The sequence below is a fragment of the Hoplias malabaricus genome, chromosome 2 (genome assembly GCF_029633855.1).
Source record: "Hoplias malabaricus isolate fHopMal1 chromosome 2, fHopMal1.hap1, whole genome shotgun sequence".
Classification (NCBI taxonomy): domain Eukaryota; kingdom Metazoa; phylum Chordata; class Actinopteri; order Characiformes; family Erythrinidae; genus Hoplias; species Hoplias malabaricus.
The window spans coordinates 11,033,097-11,052,401 of NC_089801.1; the positions used below are offsets into that span (position 1 = coordinate 11,033,097).

The 19,305-nt window shown below is 38.2% G+C and overlaps 1 protein-coding gene across 2 annotated transcripts; it reads right to left on the minus strand.

Annotated features, from left to right (window-relative positions):
- Positions 1-242: 242 nt before the first annotated feature.
- Positions 243-19,085, minus strand: si:dkey-162b23.4 (sodium/hydrogen exchanger 9B2). 2 transcript variants are annotated; one of them, XM_066660174.1, is made up of 13 exons: positions 18,982-19,085; positions 16,215-16,413; positions 14,413-14,626; positions 13,917-14,087; positions 11,306-11,448; positions 10,776-10,903; positions 10,244-10,419; positions 9,521-9,627; positions 8,150-8,299; positions 7,175-7,283; positions 6,058-6,194; positions 4,736-4,919; positions 243-2,513 (listed from the first exon to the last, which is right to left on the minus strand). In XM_066660174.1, the coding sequence occupies exons 2-13, from the start codon at positions 16,305-16,307 to the stop codon at positions 2,452-2,454; spliced, it is 1,674 nt and encodes a 557-aa protein (XP_066516271.1). In that variant the 5' UTR covers positions 16,308-16,413; positions 18,982-19,085; the 3' UTR covers positions 243-2,451. The 2 variants fall into 2 exon arrangements, with proteins under 2 accessions (XP_066516271.1, XP_066516272.1); XM_066660175.1 differs by lacking the exon at positions 18,982-19,085 and adding an exon at positions 18,520-18,651.
- Between the last annotated feature and the right edge of the window lie 220 nt (positions 19,086-19,305).

Below are 19,305 nucleotides of genomic sequence, written 5' to 3' on the forward strand. Positions count from 1 at the left end.
ACAAAAAAAAAATGTTTGTTTTGTGTCAGTAATTTTATATATATATATATATATATATATATATATACACACACACACACATATACATACATACATACACTGACTATGGAATATGTCACTGAAAAAATAAATAAATAAATAAATACAAACACAGGCCATATATCAAATTTTCTTTATAGGCCTCTTTGTAAAGTTCTCATTTTCCTGTAATTTGCATTTAAACACAAACTCAACCGTACTGAGATATGCTTTCAAATTAGAAAGGGGATTTCATCGCTTGCTTTTTTAACCAAATGCCTCTCCCTCTCTCTATAACATGCCTCATATTATGAACATTAAAGTTCTACACCAGAACTGATCTAATCCTCCTTGTTCCAGCAGAAATTGTGCTTTTACTCCAAGTCTTCTGGCAAAAAGAGAGATTTATGTGGACGCTATCCTCCATCAAAGTTCCTGAACCACCCCTGTGTTTATTAACTTTCAAAGCATTAGAAATTTCTCTCTCTCTCTCTCTCTCTAAAGTGCCTCTTACTTGAAAAGGAAGATCAGATTGCTCTGTAGTCCCTTAATAAAATAGTTCATGCTCCACATAGTGGGCCCTACCATGTTTACAGTAGCTTCAATACAGAATGACACAGCCAGGCCAGTAGGTGTCCATAGTAAAAGCTGTTTTATATTACATAATAATATAAAAAATGAGAATGCAACTCCAGGTGAAAATGAATGATTAAGTTCTATTAGCTTTTATTAATTTTTTTTTTTCACTTGACTCTGCATCGATATTCACTGGCCTTTGTTGTAGCTTAAAAAAAAAGTATTAAATATCAGCTAAGGCACTGAGGCCTTCTACAGTAACAAGTAGTGAAGTCTACACAATCACTGGTCGTACAACCCTGAAAGATAACAGCATACATTCAAAACATAGTCCATGAAGACAAAGCAACAATGAAAAATGTGTGCATGGTTAATTCCATGTAAATTTTGGTACAGAATTACATTATTGTACTCTTGATGCATATTTTACTATTTAAATAAATTACACATTTAAAGTAAAAGTAAGTACTGCAGAAACCACACTATGTATTTTTGGAGGAAGGTAGGACTATTATATAAGGGTCATAATGTACTGCTCAAAAATGATCCAAGAAAACTGATTAATGTAAAAGGCCCCTTGTATTGAGTCTGTAAAGGGACACAGACATGATTTAATCAACATTAAAAGTCAAACGTTAACAGAAATATCTTAAAAAATTGATTACAAGTGTGAAATTCATCCGGTTAAAAATAAATGCTTTCCTCCCCTAACACTTAATAGCAACGTATACTGCCTCTATGTATTCAGATGGGTACAAACGCTATGTTAATTGCGGTAATTACTGAAATAACAGTAATTTAACTCACGCTTTTACTTTTAAACATAGCTTTTTCCTGATTTATGTTTTATTTAAACAATCTAGAAATCAAACACATATGTTTAAACGTATAAAAAGTTACCAATAAATAAGAATAAAAGCAAAACAACAGCAGCTAATCAATAAAGACGTACAAACACAAAATTATTGGATCTAATAACTAGCAAGGCTTTTACTTTTATAGTAACTTCAGTTCCGTAACTTCATATAATACTTCAGCTCCAGATTCTAAGTGCTAAGGGTCTACCACTTATTTATTAAAAGTAATAGCCACATATCCCCCCTACATGTCAGCATAATTAAACAGTTAGCATGTAAATAAAGCCATTCAGAGTAGTGTGAGTTCATTGTTTTTTTTTTTACATTTTTCAACCTCACAAAATGATTATGAAGCACATTTTTATGATAATTTACACATTTTTGTTGTAAACCTTAAATCCCTGGTTCTTATCACCATCGCTGTACGGAAATCTTTACCATCTCCCACTAACCCACTATGAATGACTTTGTATACATTTCAGTCATTTAATTTTGTATAATTATTTGAAAATATAAATGATATTTCCAAATATTACTTCATTAATACACAGGACCGGTTTAAAGTTTGGACACATCTACTCATTTCATTGCAATAAAACCTAAATTAGGTAAATTTTAGTTTTTGAAATCTCACCCCAATGCCATGATATAGCTTTAGCTTTGCTACATTTGCCAAACATCATTTCAAGCATTCAAGTACAAGGTTTCAGTCATGTTTGTCTACACACCGGTCTGGAACCATATCCATGACATTTCCTCAAACGCCTTCCCTGATAAAGTATTCAAAACTGGCATGTAGGAGTTGTGTACAGTGATACATCTCCTTCAGTGTCTAAATATACACTGTGATTTCCCCACACCCAGTGGATTGCATCTTACAAAAACAGTGTCCAACATGAAAACACCTCGAAAGCCCCTTGAAAGTGTTGGAGAACTGGTGGCAGCTTTGGAGAATGACGATGGGGTTCGCCTCTTCCACCCCAGTAGAGCTCCCGAAGATTCAGATCGCGCTCTCGTAGGTCACTGGATTTTCTGGACCCGACAAAGTACCTTGACTTGCGGCTAAAAAAGAACAGACACCAGCCAGAAAACACAGTGAATTAGTCTCTTTTGAATAGGCCGTATCAGTTAGGTTTACAGGTTGAAGCGTCTGCATTGCTGCACTGGGCTCTTCACTGCAGAAACTGCACTATGTAACTTTGGGAGGAGGATAGAAAACCATCCCCCCTCCCTCCCACCCACACGCAGTTTTAAGGACAGTACTGTAATAGTATGCTCCATAACTACAGGGCTATTATATACAAAACTTACCTAGTGATCATTTAAACTATGAGCACTGTAGTGAGTTTTCAAAGCCATTTTTAAAAGGTACAAAGTTACACTTTGAATAGTAGAAATGTGTAATTTTGCTGGGTTTATTTTGCCTTTCCTTAAAGGCACAAGCAATGAATCTGACTTTGTCCCTTGAACATATTTTATTCTGTTGTTAAATATTACTCTCACCAAACTTTACTTTCATTCCTTTCATGTCCTGATGATTAAATAGGACACTGCTTCCATTTGGCTGTTCAAACACGGAATAAAATAAAAGTTCAAAGTCAGAAAAAGGGGAAAAAAGAGCCTTTCATTGTGACAGAGAGGGGGAGAGCACAATAAACAAACACTGCCCTACAGTCATGCAAATCCAATAAGCCGTGGTCAACTTCAAAAGACTGTGGAGAGGTAACATTAGCCTTGAACAAAAAGTCCATTAATCCAGATACTGCTGATCCACGGCTTGAAACTTGAATTTCTATCAACTTTCATACTTTAACAAGCATTTCATTTACATAAACTGAATATGTATGTGTTTATGTTATAACTCGAGGCTCTCAGTAAATTTATAATCTTCACATACCTTCTTTAATATTTCACAGCGAGGGAATAGGCAAGAGAGCCACTGGAAGCAAAAAAGTCTATTTAGGTGTTCTGTCGTATGCAAACATTGGCGCACCCTCAACAACCTAAATTCTAAAAAAGTTGTGTTGCTGTACAAAATGTAAACAAAAAAAATTATATGAACATTATTTAAAACCTATTATTTTCTTATAAAAACACTCTGTAAGTCTTTGGGAACTGAGGAGACCAGCCGCTGTAGTTTTGAAAGACAACTACTTTCCTGTTCTTCCTTGTTATAGGATTCCTTGCTCATCAAACAAAAGTTGTTGTTGTTTTTTTTCCCCCATAATCTACCATTTTTAATGGGTGACATGTCTGGACTAGTTTAGCTCTTGGACTCTTACTAAACCATGCTGTTGCAATCCATGCAAAATGTGGATTGGCTTTGTCTTACTGAAATAAGCAAGAACTTCCCTGAAAAAGATGATGTCTGGAGCATGCTGCTCTGACACCTCTATTTAAAGTTGAGCATTAATGGTGTCTTCTCAGATGGGCAAGGCCCCCATGCCATGTGCACTAATGCCCCCTTATACCATCATGGCTTTTTTACTGTGCGTTTTCAACAAGTCAGAGGAGCCATGGTTTCCAAAATTAATTAAACACATTAATTAAATGCCACAGGACATTTTCCACTTTGCCTCATAGAAGATGGTGGCATTACATGATCCTGTTTATATCTGGTTTCTTCTTTGAATTTGTGAGTTTTAGCTTGCTTTTGTGGATGCAGAAGAAATAGCACTGTCTGTTTTTAATGCAGTGCAGAAGGATGGCACGAAGATCACAGCCAGCCAATGTTGGTTTTGGGCCTTGTCCCTTATATATATCAATTTCTCAAAATTCTCTGAAACTTTTCATTATATTATGTGATGTACATGATGAAATCCCCAAGTTCTTTACTGTTTTAGGTTGAGAAACTTTATTCTTGAATTGTCTCACTATTTATCAAACAGTCTTTCACAAGCTTTAAATACCATAGCATTCTGTTTTTTTTATTTACATTTTGCACAGCGTCCCAACTTTTCAGGAACTGGGGCTGTACATGTGTTGTTAATGTTCTGGGTGTAAGACATTGTTGCCACCAATAATTATGAAAATGATTATTGTTTGTGCAATTTTCAGGAGATTAATCAGTTTGCTTTGTAATCCCTGAATGAAAGAGTTTACACTATATAGAGCACACCCCCCACAGGGAGTTGGTCATGTTTAAAATAGGTTGAATACAGCATCACAAGTACATCCAGGACAGTAGGTGTCAGTACAATGTAAGATTTATAACATGACCAAGACAAAACTTGCTCATTTTATTGTACAACATGTGTATGTGTGTGTATGAGAACGATTCTCACCCCACTCAGGGTTTTTAGGTTTCTGCAGCAGCCGTGGTCCACACAGGCCAATCAATAGAGCTCCGATGGGGGCCGTTATGAGGATGGCAAGTACCGCTACAGTTAGGACGTCCATTCCATATTGCTGCATCGTCTCCTCCTGTTTAGACCGTGCCATGTCTAAAGCTGTTGAGCCTATTGCCGCCTGAAACGAGAGAGTGTTAGGTGAGGAATCGGTCCAATAATTTTTGAAATACCCAGTAAACCAATACCTCTATACCTAAACACATTTTAAAATGGCCGCCCCCTGTTTTGGACCCACTCCAAGAATAATAATAATAATAATAATAGATACTTTATTGATCCCGAAGGAAATTAGAAGCTCAGTAGCATGTAACAGCAATGAAAGTAGAAACACAGTAGAAAAATTCACACAGTAGATAAATTCACCTCAAATTCACATGAATCAATGGCCAGATGTATGCAGATTTGAACTAAACAATGGATGAATGTGTTTTAGATATATACGGTCCTAGATATAGATATACGTATATGTAAACATGAAGTATAGTTGTAGATATACATGCATGACATACACATAGATGACAAGTCTTAAACAAGTGTTAATGTTTAGTTAACTCCCTCTGGCTCTTATTAGTGGCATTATAGATCCTGATGGCTCAGGGGACAAAGGAATTCCAGAGACTATCAGTGGAGCAGCTCGGACAAGTACTGTGTGTAGTGGGTGTTTATTATTATACTGCCATATAAATAGTCAAATTGTCACTGTCCAAAAAAAGAAAAAAGAAACATTTATTTTTAAACTAGTAACTTCACAGGAGAAGGAATAAAACCTTCTTAACTTTCAATGGGTGTCAATGTAAAACTTTATTCCATGTAATTGTGGAGCATTTCTATTGGTCCATTCCTCATGGTTCACACAGTGTAAAGGACAGTTTCTGTGTTCAAATGATGTATTAAACGAAAAATCCACAAAAACAGAGATATGTGTTTTTCTTTGGACAGAGACGATTTGATCTATTTGGCAGTTACTGAGTGAGGGCCCTTCCTGTAAAACACAAATAAGCTACCACCCACTCCATGAGCAACCACAATAGTAATTAAACCTTGCTGCTCACCCACGAGCTACTGCAGGGCAATTAAACCCCACTCAGTATGCACATTCTTACCCACATCCCCACTGTATACCACAGTGATACTTGGAAGTGGCAGAATGGTATGATAACACTTTGATGTGTATTACAGATAGTGTTTTGCATGCCAAAGACATGTATTTGGAATTGTAACAGAAGGACGGTTATTTTTATCTCTGCTAAAATTACCTGAACAGTGGCTTTAGGCATCCAGGCCAGAGAAATGAAAAGCTTCTCTTTAAGGTTAAAACCAGCACAAAGCACCATGAGGAAGGTGAAGAAGATTCGCACCGTCAGAGCAATGATGAGAGCCGCGAGTCCCAGGCCTGAGAAAATACACACACACATACACAGATGTTTCCTGTGTAAATAGCGGTGAACATTCTCACTTACAAAAAAAAAAAAACTGTTAATGCAGTGAAACCAAGTGCAACCTCAGAGCAAAGAAACCAATTAATGCTCAGTTTTAATAAATGTTGGAGGCGGCACAGTGGCGCAGCAGGTAGTGTCGCAGTCACACAGCTCCAGGGACCTGGAGGTTGTGGGTTCGATTCCCGCTCCAGGTGACTGTCTGTGAGGAGTTGGTGTGTTCTCCCTGTGTCCACATGGGTTTCCTCCGGGTGCTCGGGTCTCCTCCCAGAGTCCAAAAACACACATTGGTAGGTGGATTGGCGACTCAAAAGTGACCGTAGGTGTGAGTGTGTGTGTGTTGCCCTGTGAAGGACTGGCGCCCCCTCCAGGGTGTATTCCCGCCTTGCGCCCAATGATTCCAGGTAGGCTCTGAACCCAACGCGACCCTGAATTGGATAAGCAGTTACAGATAATGAATGAAAAAATGTTATTATTAATAAGTATGTATGTCATTTACACATCATGATCTGTAGAGATTTTTCATTTCTTGTTGCACCATCCTGCTCTTGCCACTGAATTAAGGAGCGTTTGAACATTTTCAAAAAGCACAGCGTAATTTTACGATCTGTCATTGTGATTCTGATAAAAACAAATGTGATCACTGTGGTTGTCATGATTGACAGCTCTGTTTGGCCAATCAGCACTCTGCAAGGTTTACCCATCACAGTTTAAATCCTACTTAACACATTGGGAAGTATAAGCGAGTAGGTGTTAAAAAGAATGCCTGCTTCCAGGTACATGGTACCAAATTTCCCCAATGGAAAAGCAAAAAAGCACAAGAAAAAAAGCAAAAGAGCACAGCCGAGTTGAGTAGGTACCATGCAGTGGAAAAGCACCCTAAATTCTGTTAACACACTTTGGTGTTTGGTAGACTAGTTGCATGTGGTCTTCTCACCCACTGTGCTGGGGTCTAGAGCACTGATGGTGATCTCAGCACCAATGAGCCCAAACAGCAGAGGCTGGAACACATCCCATGCTACGCCCACAATCTCCTCTACTGGAACCTGTGAACACAAAATGCGGAGTGCTTCATCATTTCAACCCAAGAGTCGTGTCTTTCCCCCTAACTTAGTCAATACAAACACCACACATCTTCAAGTATACACTGTCACCAAACTGTGAAAGGCAGCACATGCTGCTTCTTTCACTTCTTTTTGTTCAAAGTACTGTTTACACAATTTCAGAAGAGCTCAACATGCTTGGAGGAGAACACTAACAGCCTAATTCTGTCATGATGGCTGATAAATGCCTGCATTACTAAGGGGTTGTGTGATGGGGTTAGGAAGATGGGCTGGGCCATTCAGGAGTATTTATTTTATTATGCGCTCCTGAACAATATATAAAATTGTTCTTAATACATAGACAGATAAAACTTAATATCTTAAAACGTGCTAGGACCTCTGTACAGGGCCAGATTTATGGGTGTATTTTTCCCACACAGTAGGTTATACCCTTCATATAAAGAGTAATTTTATTTTACCATGTGCACAACAGTGTTCTTTGTATTCATTTTCACTTAGATAATCAACTAAACATAACACTGAACAGGGGTATGCAAAATATTGCACTCAACAGTAGTGAAAAAAAAATTAGCTCCTGCTTAACAGCCCATGCTTTTTAACAACAAACAAACAGAAACGTTCTTTTCACGCTGTGGACGTAACACTAATGCTTCATATGTCATTAGAGGGAAGGAGTTGTAGCAAAGTGGTGTGGGAATTGGAAAGAACAGAACTGAGTCTGAGAAAAAAGGAGAAAAGAATAGCATCTGAAGGTTTTTTGTCCAAGTACAAAAACATAAATAAAAGAAACTGTGCAGTTGTTTTTTTTTTTTTTTGAGAGGGGGGAGGGGGGGGGGGGGGGCTCTAACCTTGGCTTTTCTCCACCCGATTCCAGCTAGGAAGGCCAGCACCAGTGTACAGAGTCCTCCTGAGCCTGGGAAACCCGCCACATTACTCCCAAACACAGCAAATACACAGAGCCCCAGCAGCAGGAACGAGCGCTTTACAGCCAGGTCTTTCTGTAGGAAGGAGATAAAAAAACATTTATATAGCATCAACTTGTTCTCTTGTTGCAGTAACAGCTTCTACTCTTCTGTGAAGGCTTTAACCTAGCTTTAACCTTTTTGAAGCAACCCACATTTTGTCCAATGATTTATATCACGACCCAATCAACACAAACTCTGAACGTTTACTACATTTAAAAAATATAATATATCTGACATTGTCCCATTTCTTTGTTTTGCCTAGGGGTAGGAGGGTCTCAGTCTTATTGGGATAAAAACATTCAAATGTCAGTGTTTTCTAACAATTGTATTATCTTTTCTATTTTATCTTTCTATTTTTTATCTATTGTATTATTTTTATGCATTTTAATATATTATGACCCCTTACTTCATAACAAGCATAAAACATCACTAGTAGTACATTAATGTCTGAGTAGGTGATAGTAAATTTACAGTTCCACCTTAAATTGTGAATCAACTACATTCTAGCACCTGATGTTACTGCATCATTTAAGGTGGAATTGGAAGGTTACCAAAAAACTGCAGAATAAGAGGCTGAATTCAGTTTCATATCACAAGAATCTGAGTTAGGAGTGGGTGAAAATATAGGATTATTGAACATTTCCGAAGGCACATGACGCCTTAAATTTACCTGTCCAGCAGTGCTCCTATTGCTGCAGACTGGTGCATAGCTAACTTAAGAGTGAACAAGGAGACGTACGTATACATGTTCATTTTGTGTTTACGTGCTTGCAAAAAATTCTGATATTTTATTATTATTTTTTTGTACAACCTGTATTTATTTTTTGGCTCACGACCCATCCATGCGTCATGACCCAGGACTTGAAAAACCCTGCACTAGATGGTTGAACATTTCTGCAAGGAGTAAATAGCATCCAACGACAAGAGCATTAATGACACTTAATTCTGATTATGGATTATTAGTTATGTATTACAAATGCTAATCCAACTCATCCCAAAAGTACTGGATGGGACTCCATCAAGCCATTATACACCTATAACTGACTATGAGTGTGGTGAATGCAAGCTCATATGTAACCGTTCCAGAATTTCCCATTCAAGTTCATGATTATAAAAAGCTGTGCATGCATAAGTATCTTTTCTGAACATATAGCATTTACAGTGGATTTCAATATTTTACAGAGTTGTCTACAAACTTTTGAACATGTTTCTCATGGTTTCTATATTCTGAATGTTGCAGGAAAGTGCTCTCACCTGGTCTTTGCTGGGAAAATAACGAAGAAAGAAGCCAAAAGCTACACCAGCAGCTATCCCACCTAAAACTTCCAAAAGGCCTCGAAGGATGTTAAACCAGGTGGAGCCTACAGGGGGCAGCAAAACGCTGGCCATGTTAAATTAATAAGGCACACTGTCCTGTATATAAGTTCTAGTGCTAAGGCTACAGTACTGTGCAAGGAAAGGACAACAAAAAGAGAAAAAAAATTAAATTAATACAACTGTGGAAATATTACAATATGTAAATTAATGGGACACCTAACAGCTATGCAAGACCTAGTAGAATACCAAAACATACATCTACAGGTAGATTTACTTGCAAATGCAATTTAAAGAAACAGTAGGTAGAATATTTACCATAAAATTATAGCTTCAAAATGATTTTGATGATTTGCTGATTCGTAATATCAGCACTGCAGGAACTGCACTATGTAACTTTTCAAACTTCTTTGTTTTAGTACAGTGCTGTAAAAGTGAAATACTCTCTGCAAATATAGGGGGAGCCCAGGAGAAAAAATTGCCAAACCTAAAGTCCCTTTAATAGTTAATAGTAATTAACTGCCAGAGTGTGTCACCATTTATCGCCATGGCAATATAAACAATCCAGCATCAGCAGCAGTTTCAGTTCTACATTGTCCCTAATGACTCTATAGAGTACTCTATACATTGGCCCTTAACATTTCAAGGGAGCGGGCACTTTACCTGTAGCGAAAGCTATGCCCAGGCAGGTGGTGAAGCCTGTGATGGAGAGGATATCATCAAAGCTGCCAGCTGCCATCAGCAGTGTGGGAATGCCCTGCTCTAAACCGTAACCGTTCTTCTGCAACAGCAGCATGGAGGGGACCACCACAGCAGGAGACACGGCTCCTAGAACAAATCTGCCGAAAAGAGGTAAAGAAAAATGCATATATGTACTGCGTCTTATCTGAGTTCTCAGAAACACAGGAGTGGTAATATAGCTAGGTTACAGGATTTTACAGTAATAGCCCACCATTAAAACAACAGCTCAGCTAGAAACAACAGAATACAGGCTTGCAATATATGTGCAATTTATCTCCCACTCCCAATATGACACAGATATACTTGTGCATCCATCATAACACAGAAGTGTTAAAAAATTAATACACCAGTTAATTCAGATCCATGGCACATGAAATGTAAGCTGAACTGGAATAATTTAAGAGGCTTTTAATATTTATTTGTGAGAGTCCTGGCTGTTAGAATGTTTCTTTACCCCAATATGAAGCCCCAGATCCAGGGAAGACCCATGAGGAAGTGGGAGACCAGTGCCACAGTGGATGCTTCTATGAGGCAGGGCCCCATGGCCACACGTACACACACTGCTTTCAGCTTCTTGAGGGCCTGCAGGAACATATAAACACACCACATAAAAAGACCACTGATACGTTCTAATCAATCACATACATCATCAAAATGTAACTGCCAGCTATTTTTATTAAGGGAGATTTTAGCAAATAGTACATTTAACAGGTTAAATATATATATAAAAAAAGGAATATATATATATACATATATATATATACATATAAATGTGGTAATAACAAATTAATTACAAAAATTATTAATTAAAAAATAAAATAATCCAAAATTTCTATGTATACATTAATTCCAGGTTCTGGAGCTTTCCAACCCACACTATGAAACAAGACCCCCAGTCTGTTTTTCTGTGGTCTGCCCAAGTCTAGTGAGCTATGGTGAGCTAATGACGATTCTACGGCCGGAGTAAGAGAATAAGTGTCATACCGAACCATCCAGTCCCAAGCCGGCTCTGGCCAGAATTATAGACAGAGCAATGTTCCTCAGGGCAGCTGACCATCTGAAGTTGATGTAGACTGCCTCAGTGACCACAGGGATGTTTCTGAGGAGGACTCCTGCCAACAGCATACCTGTAAAAACAAAAACACACACACACAAAAAAATACAAATTGTGTGTGCTGTGAATGAGTGGATGCATGTAATACATGGTACACAGTGGATTGTGTATATTAAATTTCTATGATCACATATGTACACATATCCATATCGTTGCTGTCAAAGATACATATATATATATACATATATATATATATATATATATATATATATATATATATATATATATATATATATATATTTTTTTTTTTTTTTTTTTTTTAATATGGCAGGGCAATTCAGGGCAAATCTAATCAACATAGTCTTTTCTATACTGATTAACTATATTGTTTTTTTTTTTTTATTCTGTTATGTCTCCACTGTGTGTTTATGTACAGTCCTAGCACGGCTGTACTCATGTGATTCCGCCCCTATGCAACCAACCTAAATGCAGAGGTCGACCGAGCACCTCATACCAAAGAAAAACACAGCGTCAATGGATTTTTTTATGTGCTGTGTTTTGACTATAATTAAGACGACACTGAACAAAAAGAAGTCAAATGTAAATGCTGAGAAAAAACAGTTTCAGCGACCAAAGCACAAGCACACACCAAATATAAAAAATGCTAAAATGAAAACAAGAGAGGAACAAGCTCCATCATTTAGAAAAAATGTCCCATTTTTAATACTGGAGCATATTTACAGCACAAGCCTCGTCACTGAACTATGAGTCACTAATACAAAAACAAACTAATTGTTATTTAATCATAATCATGGTAAAATGTACAATTAATTGTGATATTGGTTTGCGCTCATATTGCCCAGCACCGTATAAACACAGGTTGTTGTTTTACTGATGTCAATGAAACATCAACAAAAAACAAATCCAAATTCATTTTAAGCAGCAAGACTGCAATGGCCTCTGACTGTGTTTATTCAAAAATGTATGAGTTTTTGGAAAATTCCAGTAGTTTTTTTTTTTTTATACGTAGATCTCCAGGCCAGAGCAAAAGAGCTTTTTCTAAAAGAAAGAGGGGAAAAAAAGCCTCGTCGGCCAGAAATCCCACGTCTACTCTGTTCATACAGTACATAATATTTCATATCAGTTTAATTCTGGTCTGGACTTTCTGAAGTGTATTCTTTAAAAACAGTATCAATTCCATACACTTTTTCTCATATCTGTACCACCACCATCATCATCATCATCATCATCACTTTGTTTGGCAGAAGGAACCCTAAACACTAGCCAAATATTGTTGGCTAAATATGTTCAGAATGATGCTTTCGTTTTCAATTTATAATCTTTGTTTATGAAAAACATAATGCTCAAGATCTACTCTGATACAGGTGTTTAAAACATGATACCACATTAATAACACCATCACTGCTCCATGAACAGAACACAGCGAAACAGGAGCAGAAACAAGAAACCAAAGTGTCAAATAATAATAATGTTACACTTCCCAAGGATGCTTTACAATCGAGGGCCAAAAAAAAAACAAAAAACAACTCAAGTAACTGTTGTAATGTAATTAAATAATTTGATTAGATGAAAACTAGGTAATATTTTATCTTAAAATTATAGCTTCAAAATCTTTCTGACGCTTGCACCATTTGCAGAGTGTCTCCTTAGTTACAGCAGTGCTCAGGCAAACGAACCCATTCAACCTAAAATGAACCTGTTGTAGCTATTCTGTTCTATTGTTTAGAGTAGCTACATGATGCTGGGCTTCCAGATTCAAATGGTACCCTCCTGAGGTTTACTATGTTATTGTCAAAAACAAAATAAAAAAAAATTACAATCAATATAACATTGTGTACCCTAACAAGCAGATTCAAACATGGAGGCAAAAGAATTCCTAGAATTTCCCTGTGAAAGACAAAAATATTTAAAAAAACAAACAGCTCTTTGAACTAGAAAATGTACATTTTAGCTCAGTTAGACTTCTGTTGACAATCTATAAAATTTTCAATATTTGAAACAATTTTTTTGAAGTTCAACAGAGCGTGGATAAGTGTTTAATTAAACAACACATCCAAAATATTCATTCTGACATTTTTCCGTAATCAGCTTTCCCAGTACAACGACCCTTAGGAGTCTGTGATCATGGCAGCGTGATCAAGCCTTGTGACTGGTTCAAGACGAGACGCGTCAAAACGAAGTCAAGCTGAGCACTGCTGCCAATTTCTGTTCAAAGTACAGGGTCTGTGCTTGTATACGTTCGTAGTTGTTTTATGAGGATATACAAAATAAGCCAAGATTTCTAATGGCTACAGAACAAAAGACAGGTCATAGAGCAGTAAGATAATGTGGGTCCAGTGTGTTTAATGGAAATCAGCACACCCTGCTACTCCCAACACTGTTATCTCCAAACGTCTGTCATCAACACCCAGCAAACACTGACTCATGTTCAGACTAAAGAGCAGAAAAAAGGAACTAAGGATTTGTATGGTTGGATATGTGTGTGAGAGACAGATAGAGGGGCATTTAATGTGGTGTTACCCAGCAGAGGAGGAATGGGAGGTAGACTTGGGATGCGGATGAGCCCCACTAGCTTCCCCGCAGTGAGAGCGCAGAGAAAAACAGTGACGATTCCGAACAGATTTCCTCCAGGGAGACACTCCTTTTCAGTGATGGACCACACAACCCCAAACAACACTGCAGCCATGGATACTGCAGAGGCACACAATAACAGCTCACATCACGTCAAAAGAAAACAGTACAGTTTCATCTTATCAGTTTTGTAAATACACACTCATTCTGACAACGACACCTCTGTGAACTTTGCTACATGTGGCTCATTCTCATTTAAAGAAACAGGTGCTGAAAGTGGTTGTTCTGAACAGGGCTGTTTAAACAGGAGGAGAATGCTGGGGTGGTGTTAGATCCTTGTGTTATTTTGACCACGGCATGTCACAGGTGTTTCACTAGTTGAAAAGGGGTCGAATTCAACACACTCACTGTGTAATTAACCGTAAAAACTGATTTAAAGCTTTACCTTTGGTGATGATGGCGGCAAGAAGGCCCCTTGGTGGGCAGGGGCACTTTCTGCGAAGCCACCCACAGCATTTGTGTGGAGGGTCAGTGTTTGTGCAGGCATCCACCGAGTGCACCACTCGTGGGATGAACACTGTCTCCTCGGTTACGGTGGTGCTCGGGCTTTCAGGGCGTCTCGGCAGCACCTGAAGGTTTTGGTTGACCGAGAGGTGATGCTAATAGGAAAAGCAGAAGAATATATATTTTTGTGACTGCTGATATGAGATTTTCAAAGCAGGTTTGAGTTAAAAACTGTTGTGAGCAGTAGAAAGGCAACAGAAACTCAAATTATCATTCTTTACAAAAGTACATTTTGTATGTAATTAAGGTTTTGAGGTGGGTGAGCTACAACAGCAGAAGACCACACTGGGTCCCACTCCTTTCAGCCATAAAAACAGCTCTTTGGGGACCAAGGCAGAGGAGATAAGACCCTAGCAACTGTTATTACACAACAGAGCAGTGTGAACAGGACACACTGATATATGTCATTAAATGCTAGAACAGGATATCAGAAAGTTATTATCAGGTTATATCAGCACAGCTAAAGTTTGTTTCCCACACCCCTGCTTCACAGCAACTGCATGAGTTCTGATATGGCTAATAATCAGCGCAAACCAACAACAGAGGATGTTGTACAGCCGTGTGATACATTTTATGAAAAGGGCCAGAAAATACTATACTAGTTCTGGGTGATATGACTACAAACCAATATTACGATTAATTTATAATTTTACCTAGATTTCAACTAATGAGTCATTATATTGTTGCCCTCATAGTTCACTGACGAGGCTTATACTGTAAATACGCTCAAGTATTAAAGCTGGGGTATTGTAACAGACTGATGGTGTTAAATTTGGTTGATGAAACCACATTGGGACAGTACATGATCACACTGGGGGACATATTATGAGAGCAAAACAAAACATAGATTTTGAAGGAGTGCCTTGTTTTTTTTAGGTGATTTTTTACACTGGATTACATCCAGAGGCTTCACAGCACTGCGATGAGATTGAGCATTTTTAGAAACTGTAGAATCTTCGGTTTCTAACAGTATATGGAGCACTAAGATGCCTTCAGGCATTCATGAGTTATAAAGCTGAGAATATACGTTGTGCTTTTTAATCCACAGAATGCAGGATCCAGGTCCAATGTGTTAACAGAATTAACTATTTAAAAAATGTGAGCAGAATTTAAAGAAAAATCAATATAAACAGTATAGTCAATATATACTATAATACATCAATTAACAATCTGAATACCAATTTTGTTTAATTGCCCAGCTTTATATTATACCATAAAAATCAGAAATAATAATAATAATATATATATCATGCCCACCTAGCTACATAGTGTTGAGTTTGAGTTCCAGAGTAGCTACAGAAGAGCCTCTGTTCTCCCTGTTACAGGTCAGTGAAGGATCACACTGATTTTAAAGCTGTTATTGTAATGTAAAAAATACTATTACCTATTATACCTAATTTTCTAGTTAATGGCAGAGGAGCTCAGCTGCTTAGAATTGTGTGGGTAGGCTTCAATAATATAAAAGCATTACTATCAGAATAAGTCTCTCCCGAACAGCCACTCGAGTCTATGGTCACCATGCTGCCTATAATGCAGCACTAGGCTGTAAATCACAGGAACTGTATTGTAATCCACATCTATCCTCAATACTAGATTACCACTAAAATTCTTGTGGCTGAAATCAATCATAGCAAAAGCAGCAAGTGTCGACATACAGACATATATCAGATTAACTTAGGCTACCTCAGCATGGTTCCCCACCACTGGGGCATCATCCTCAGTCCTCTGTGAACAGATCGAGCGGGAAGAATGCGGTCTTGACTGGACATCGTCCATGGCACGGCAGGCTTACTTCATCCTTCGGACAGTACCTTGGCCAGTGGTGAACTGCATTCCTGCACCTGCCCACTCACAAGGCGTCTCCTCCAGTGATCTATAAAAGCTGCACAGGTGAAAGGAGGTCAGTCATTTGAAAGAGGAAGCTGTGGTTCAAGTGCACAGTCTGGTTTTCCCAGTCTGAATCCTGTCATACAGGGGCTGGGGTTTAATCTTATGTAACGCAATCTGTTGGCATCAGCAGCTCACTCTAAAACCTATGGCATCAGAAACTTGAATAACCACTCTTCACAACAGCAGTGGACTAAATCTATATCTCTACATTTCTAAATACTCCATCTCACGTGATTTACATCTTATATAATGGATATCATATATTGTTGGGTAGTAAAACTTACTGCACATTAACGACCGAATCTACAGGTGCAGCTCAATAAATTAGAATATCATCAAAAAGTTCATTAATTTCAGTAATTCAATTCAAAAATTGAAACTCCATATTTTACATAGATTTATTACAGAGTGAATTATCTCCAATATCTTTTTATGTTGATGATTATATCTTACAGCAAGTGAAAACCCAGAAGTCATTATCGCAGAAAATTAGAATATTACATAAGACCATTTTAAAAATTATTTTAAAAACAGAAATGTTGGCCTACTGAAAAATATGTACAGTATATACACTCCATACCGGGGCTCCTTTTGCATGAATTACTGCATCAGTGCGACATGACATGGAGGCAATCAGCAATCCTGTGGCACTTCTGAGGTGTTATGGAAGCCCAGGTTGCTTTGATAGTGGCCTTCTGCTCTACATTGTTGGGTTTGGTGTCTCTCATCTTCCTCTTGACAATATCCCATAGATTCTCTATGGGGTTTAGGTAAGGTGAGTTTGCTGCTCAATCAAACACAGTGATACTGTGGTTATTAAACCAGGTATTGATACTTTTGGCAGTGTGGACAGGTGCCAGGTCCTGCTGGAAAATGAAATCCCCATCTTCATAAAGCTTGTCAGCAGAGGGAACCATGGAATGCTCTAAAATTTCCTGGTAGACGTCTGCGCTGACTTTGGACTTGATTTAACACAGTGGACCAACACCAGCAGATGACATGGCTCTCTAATCCATCACTGATTGTGGAAACTTCACACTAGACTCAATCAGCTTGGATTGTGTGTGTCTCCACTCTTCCTCCAGACTCTGGGACCTTCATTTCCAAATTAAATGAAAATTGTAATCTGAAAACAAGACTTTGGACACTGAGCAACAGTGCAGTCCTTTTTCTCCTTGGCCCAGGTGAGATGCTTCTGGTGATGTCTCAGGGCCATAAGTGGCTTTACACAAGGAATGCGACAGTTGTGGCCCATGTCCTGGGTACGTCTGTGTGTGGTGGCTCTTGAAGCACAGACTCCAGCAGCAGTCCACTCCTTGTGAAGCTCCCCAAATTTTTGAATAGCCTTTTCTTGACAATCTTTTCTTGGCTGTGGTTATCCCTGTTGCTTGTGCAGCTTTTTCTACCACACCTTTTCCTTCCACTCAACTTTCCATTGATACGCTTGGATACAGCAGGTGAGTGTCAATGACTGCCTTCTGGACATCAGTCAAGTCAGCAGTCTTCCCCATGATTGTGTAACCTACTCAACAAGACTAATGGAAAATTTTAAAGACTTAAAAAATGTTAGCAGGTGTTTTGTGTTAATTATTCTAATTTTCTGAGATAATGGCTTTTGGGTTTTGTTGGCTTTAAGCCATAATCATCAACATTAAATGAAATAAACACTCGAAATTGATCACTCTGTTTGTAATTAATCTATACACTTTTGAATTACTGAAATAAATGAACGTTTAGATGACATTCTAATTTACTGAGTTGCCCCTGTCACCAGATGTGAACCTAGTGGATGTCTCAGGGTTATGTGGGTTATGTGATGGAATAAGGGCACCACATGACAAATCTGCCCTAAGTGATCCATGCGTGTAAACAAGGACCTGAACCTTCGGAAAATGTTATTTAAAGCAGGTGTACAGCCCTGTGAAGGATGGTAATACATTGGTTAGTGAACATAATTTACAGCAACCAGTAACAGCAGTCTTTGATAATCTGTAGAAAAGCAGCATTGTTGTTGTCAGGCAGTTTGTACCATATGCATTGCAAACAGGGTAAATTCTTAAATCACAATGGCTAATCCGACTCAGAGAAGGCTACTCACTAATCAACTTGTGTCCTTAGAGTGGACAGTGACCATATGGCACTGAAGAGACAAGCTGTTCCTTCACAAAGTAAAGATAAGCAGCATGTTGTTTTGGCAATACACATTAATGCAGTGAAAAGAGCGGCTACAGGGTCAGATTTAATAACAAACAAATATCTCATACATGGCTTTTATTTGTTTACTACAATAAAAAGTAGCCCGCTATTTGAGGCTGTGTCCTAAACCACATAATGTCACACTCAAATGTGAGTCTGAAACAGCCCACCTCCTTTAGGAACACATTGCATGAATCGTTTAGTAGTGAGTGATTTGAGACGCACCCACAATAACGGCAACGCTGTTACCCTGTGAATGAGCCAAAGCACAGTATATTTACGCCGTATCTTATTTGTAAAAGACATAAGTCACCTCTAAATATGTATATATATGTGGGTAAGAATATACTCAAAACTCACTCACCTGCCGGCGTTTATGCTTTCCTCCTTAACTCGCATCGGCGTGAACGGAACAAGCAGATGACGGGTTTGGATCCCAGCTGCCGTCCCAATTGTTCATACCTCCCTACGAAGTGAACTACTATTGAGTACCCTTCACATTCTAAACTGGAAAGCAATTGGGAATAAATAGCGGAACACCGTTTGGTTACTATATAGTAAACAAGACTGCAGATAGAGACGTAGCCCCAGGCGGACAACGTGAGATTAGCGAGAGTTCATAACGTCCTCAAAAAAAAAGCGAATAACTTTAAAACTAAAAAAAATATTGATCAAAACACTGTATAAG

What these genes read in the sequence shown, in the direction of transcription:
- si:dkey-162b23.4 (XM_066660174.1), bottom strand. Translation starts at nt 16,307, where the DNA reads ATGGACGATGTCCAGTCAAGACCGCATTCTTCCCGCTCGATCTGTTCA. An exon ending in TGCCGCCATCATCACCAAAG is followed by an intron (nt 14,088 to 14,412) that starts GTAAAGCTTTAA and finishes GTGCCTCTGCAG; the next exon opens with TATCCATGGCTGCAGTGTTG. An exon ending in ATTTTCCCAGCAAAGACCAG is followed by an intron (nt 8,300 to 9,520) that starts GTGAGAGCACTT and finishes TCCTTCCTACAG; the next exon opens with AAAGACCTGGCTGTAAAGCG.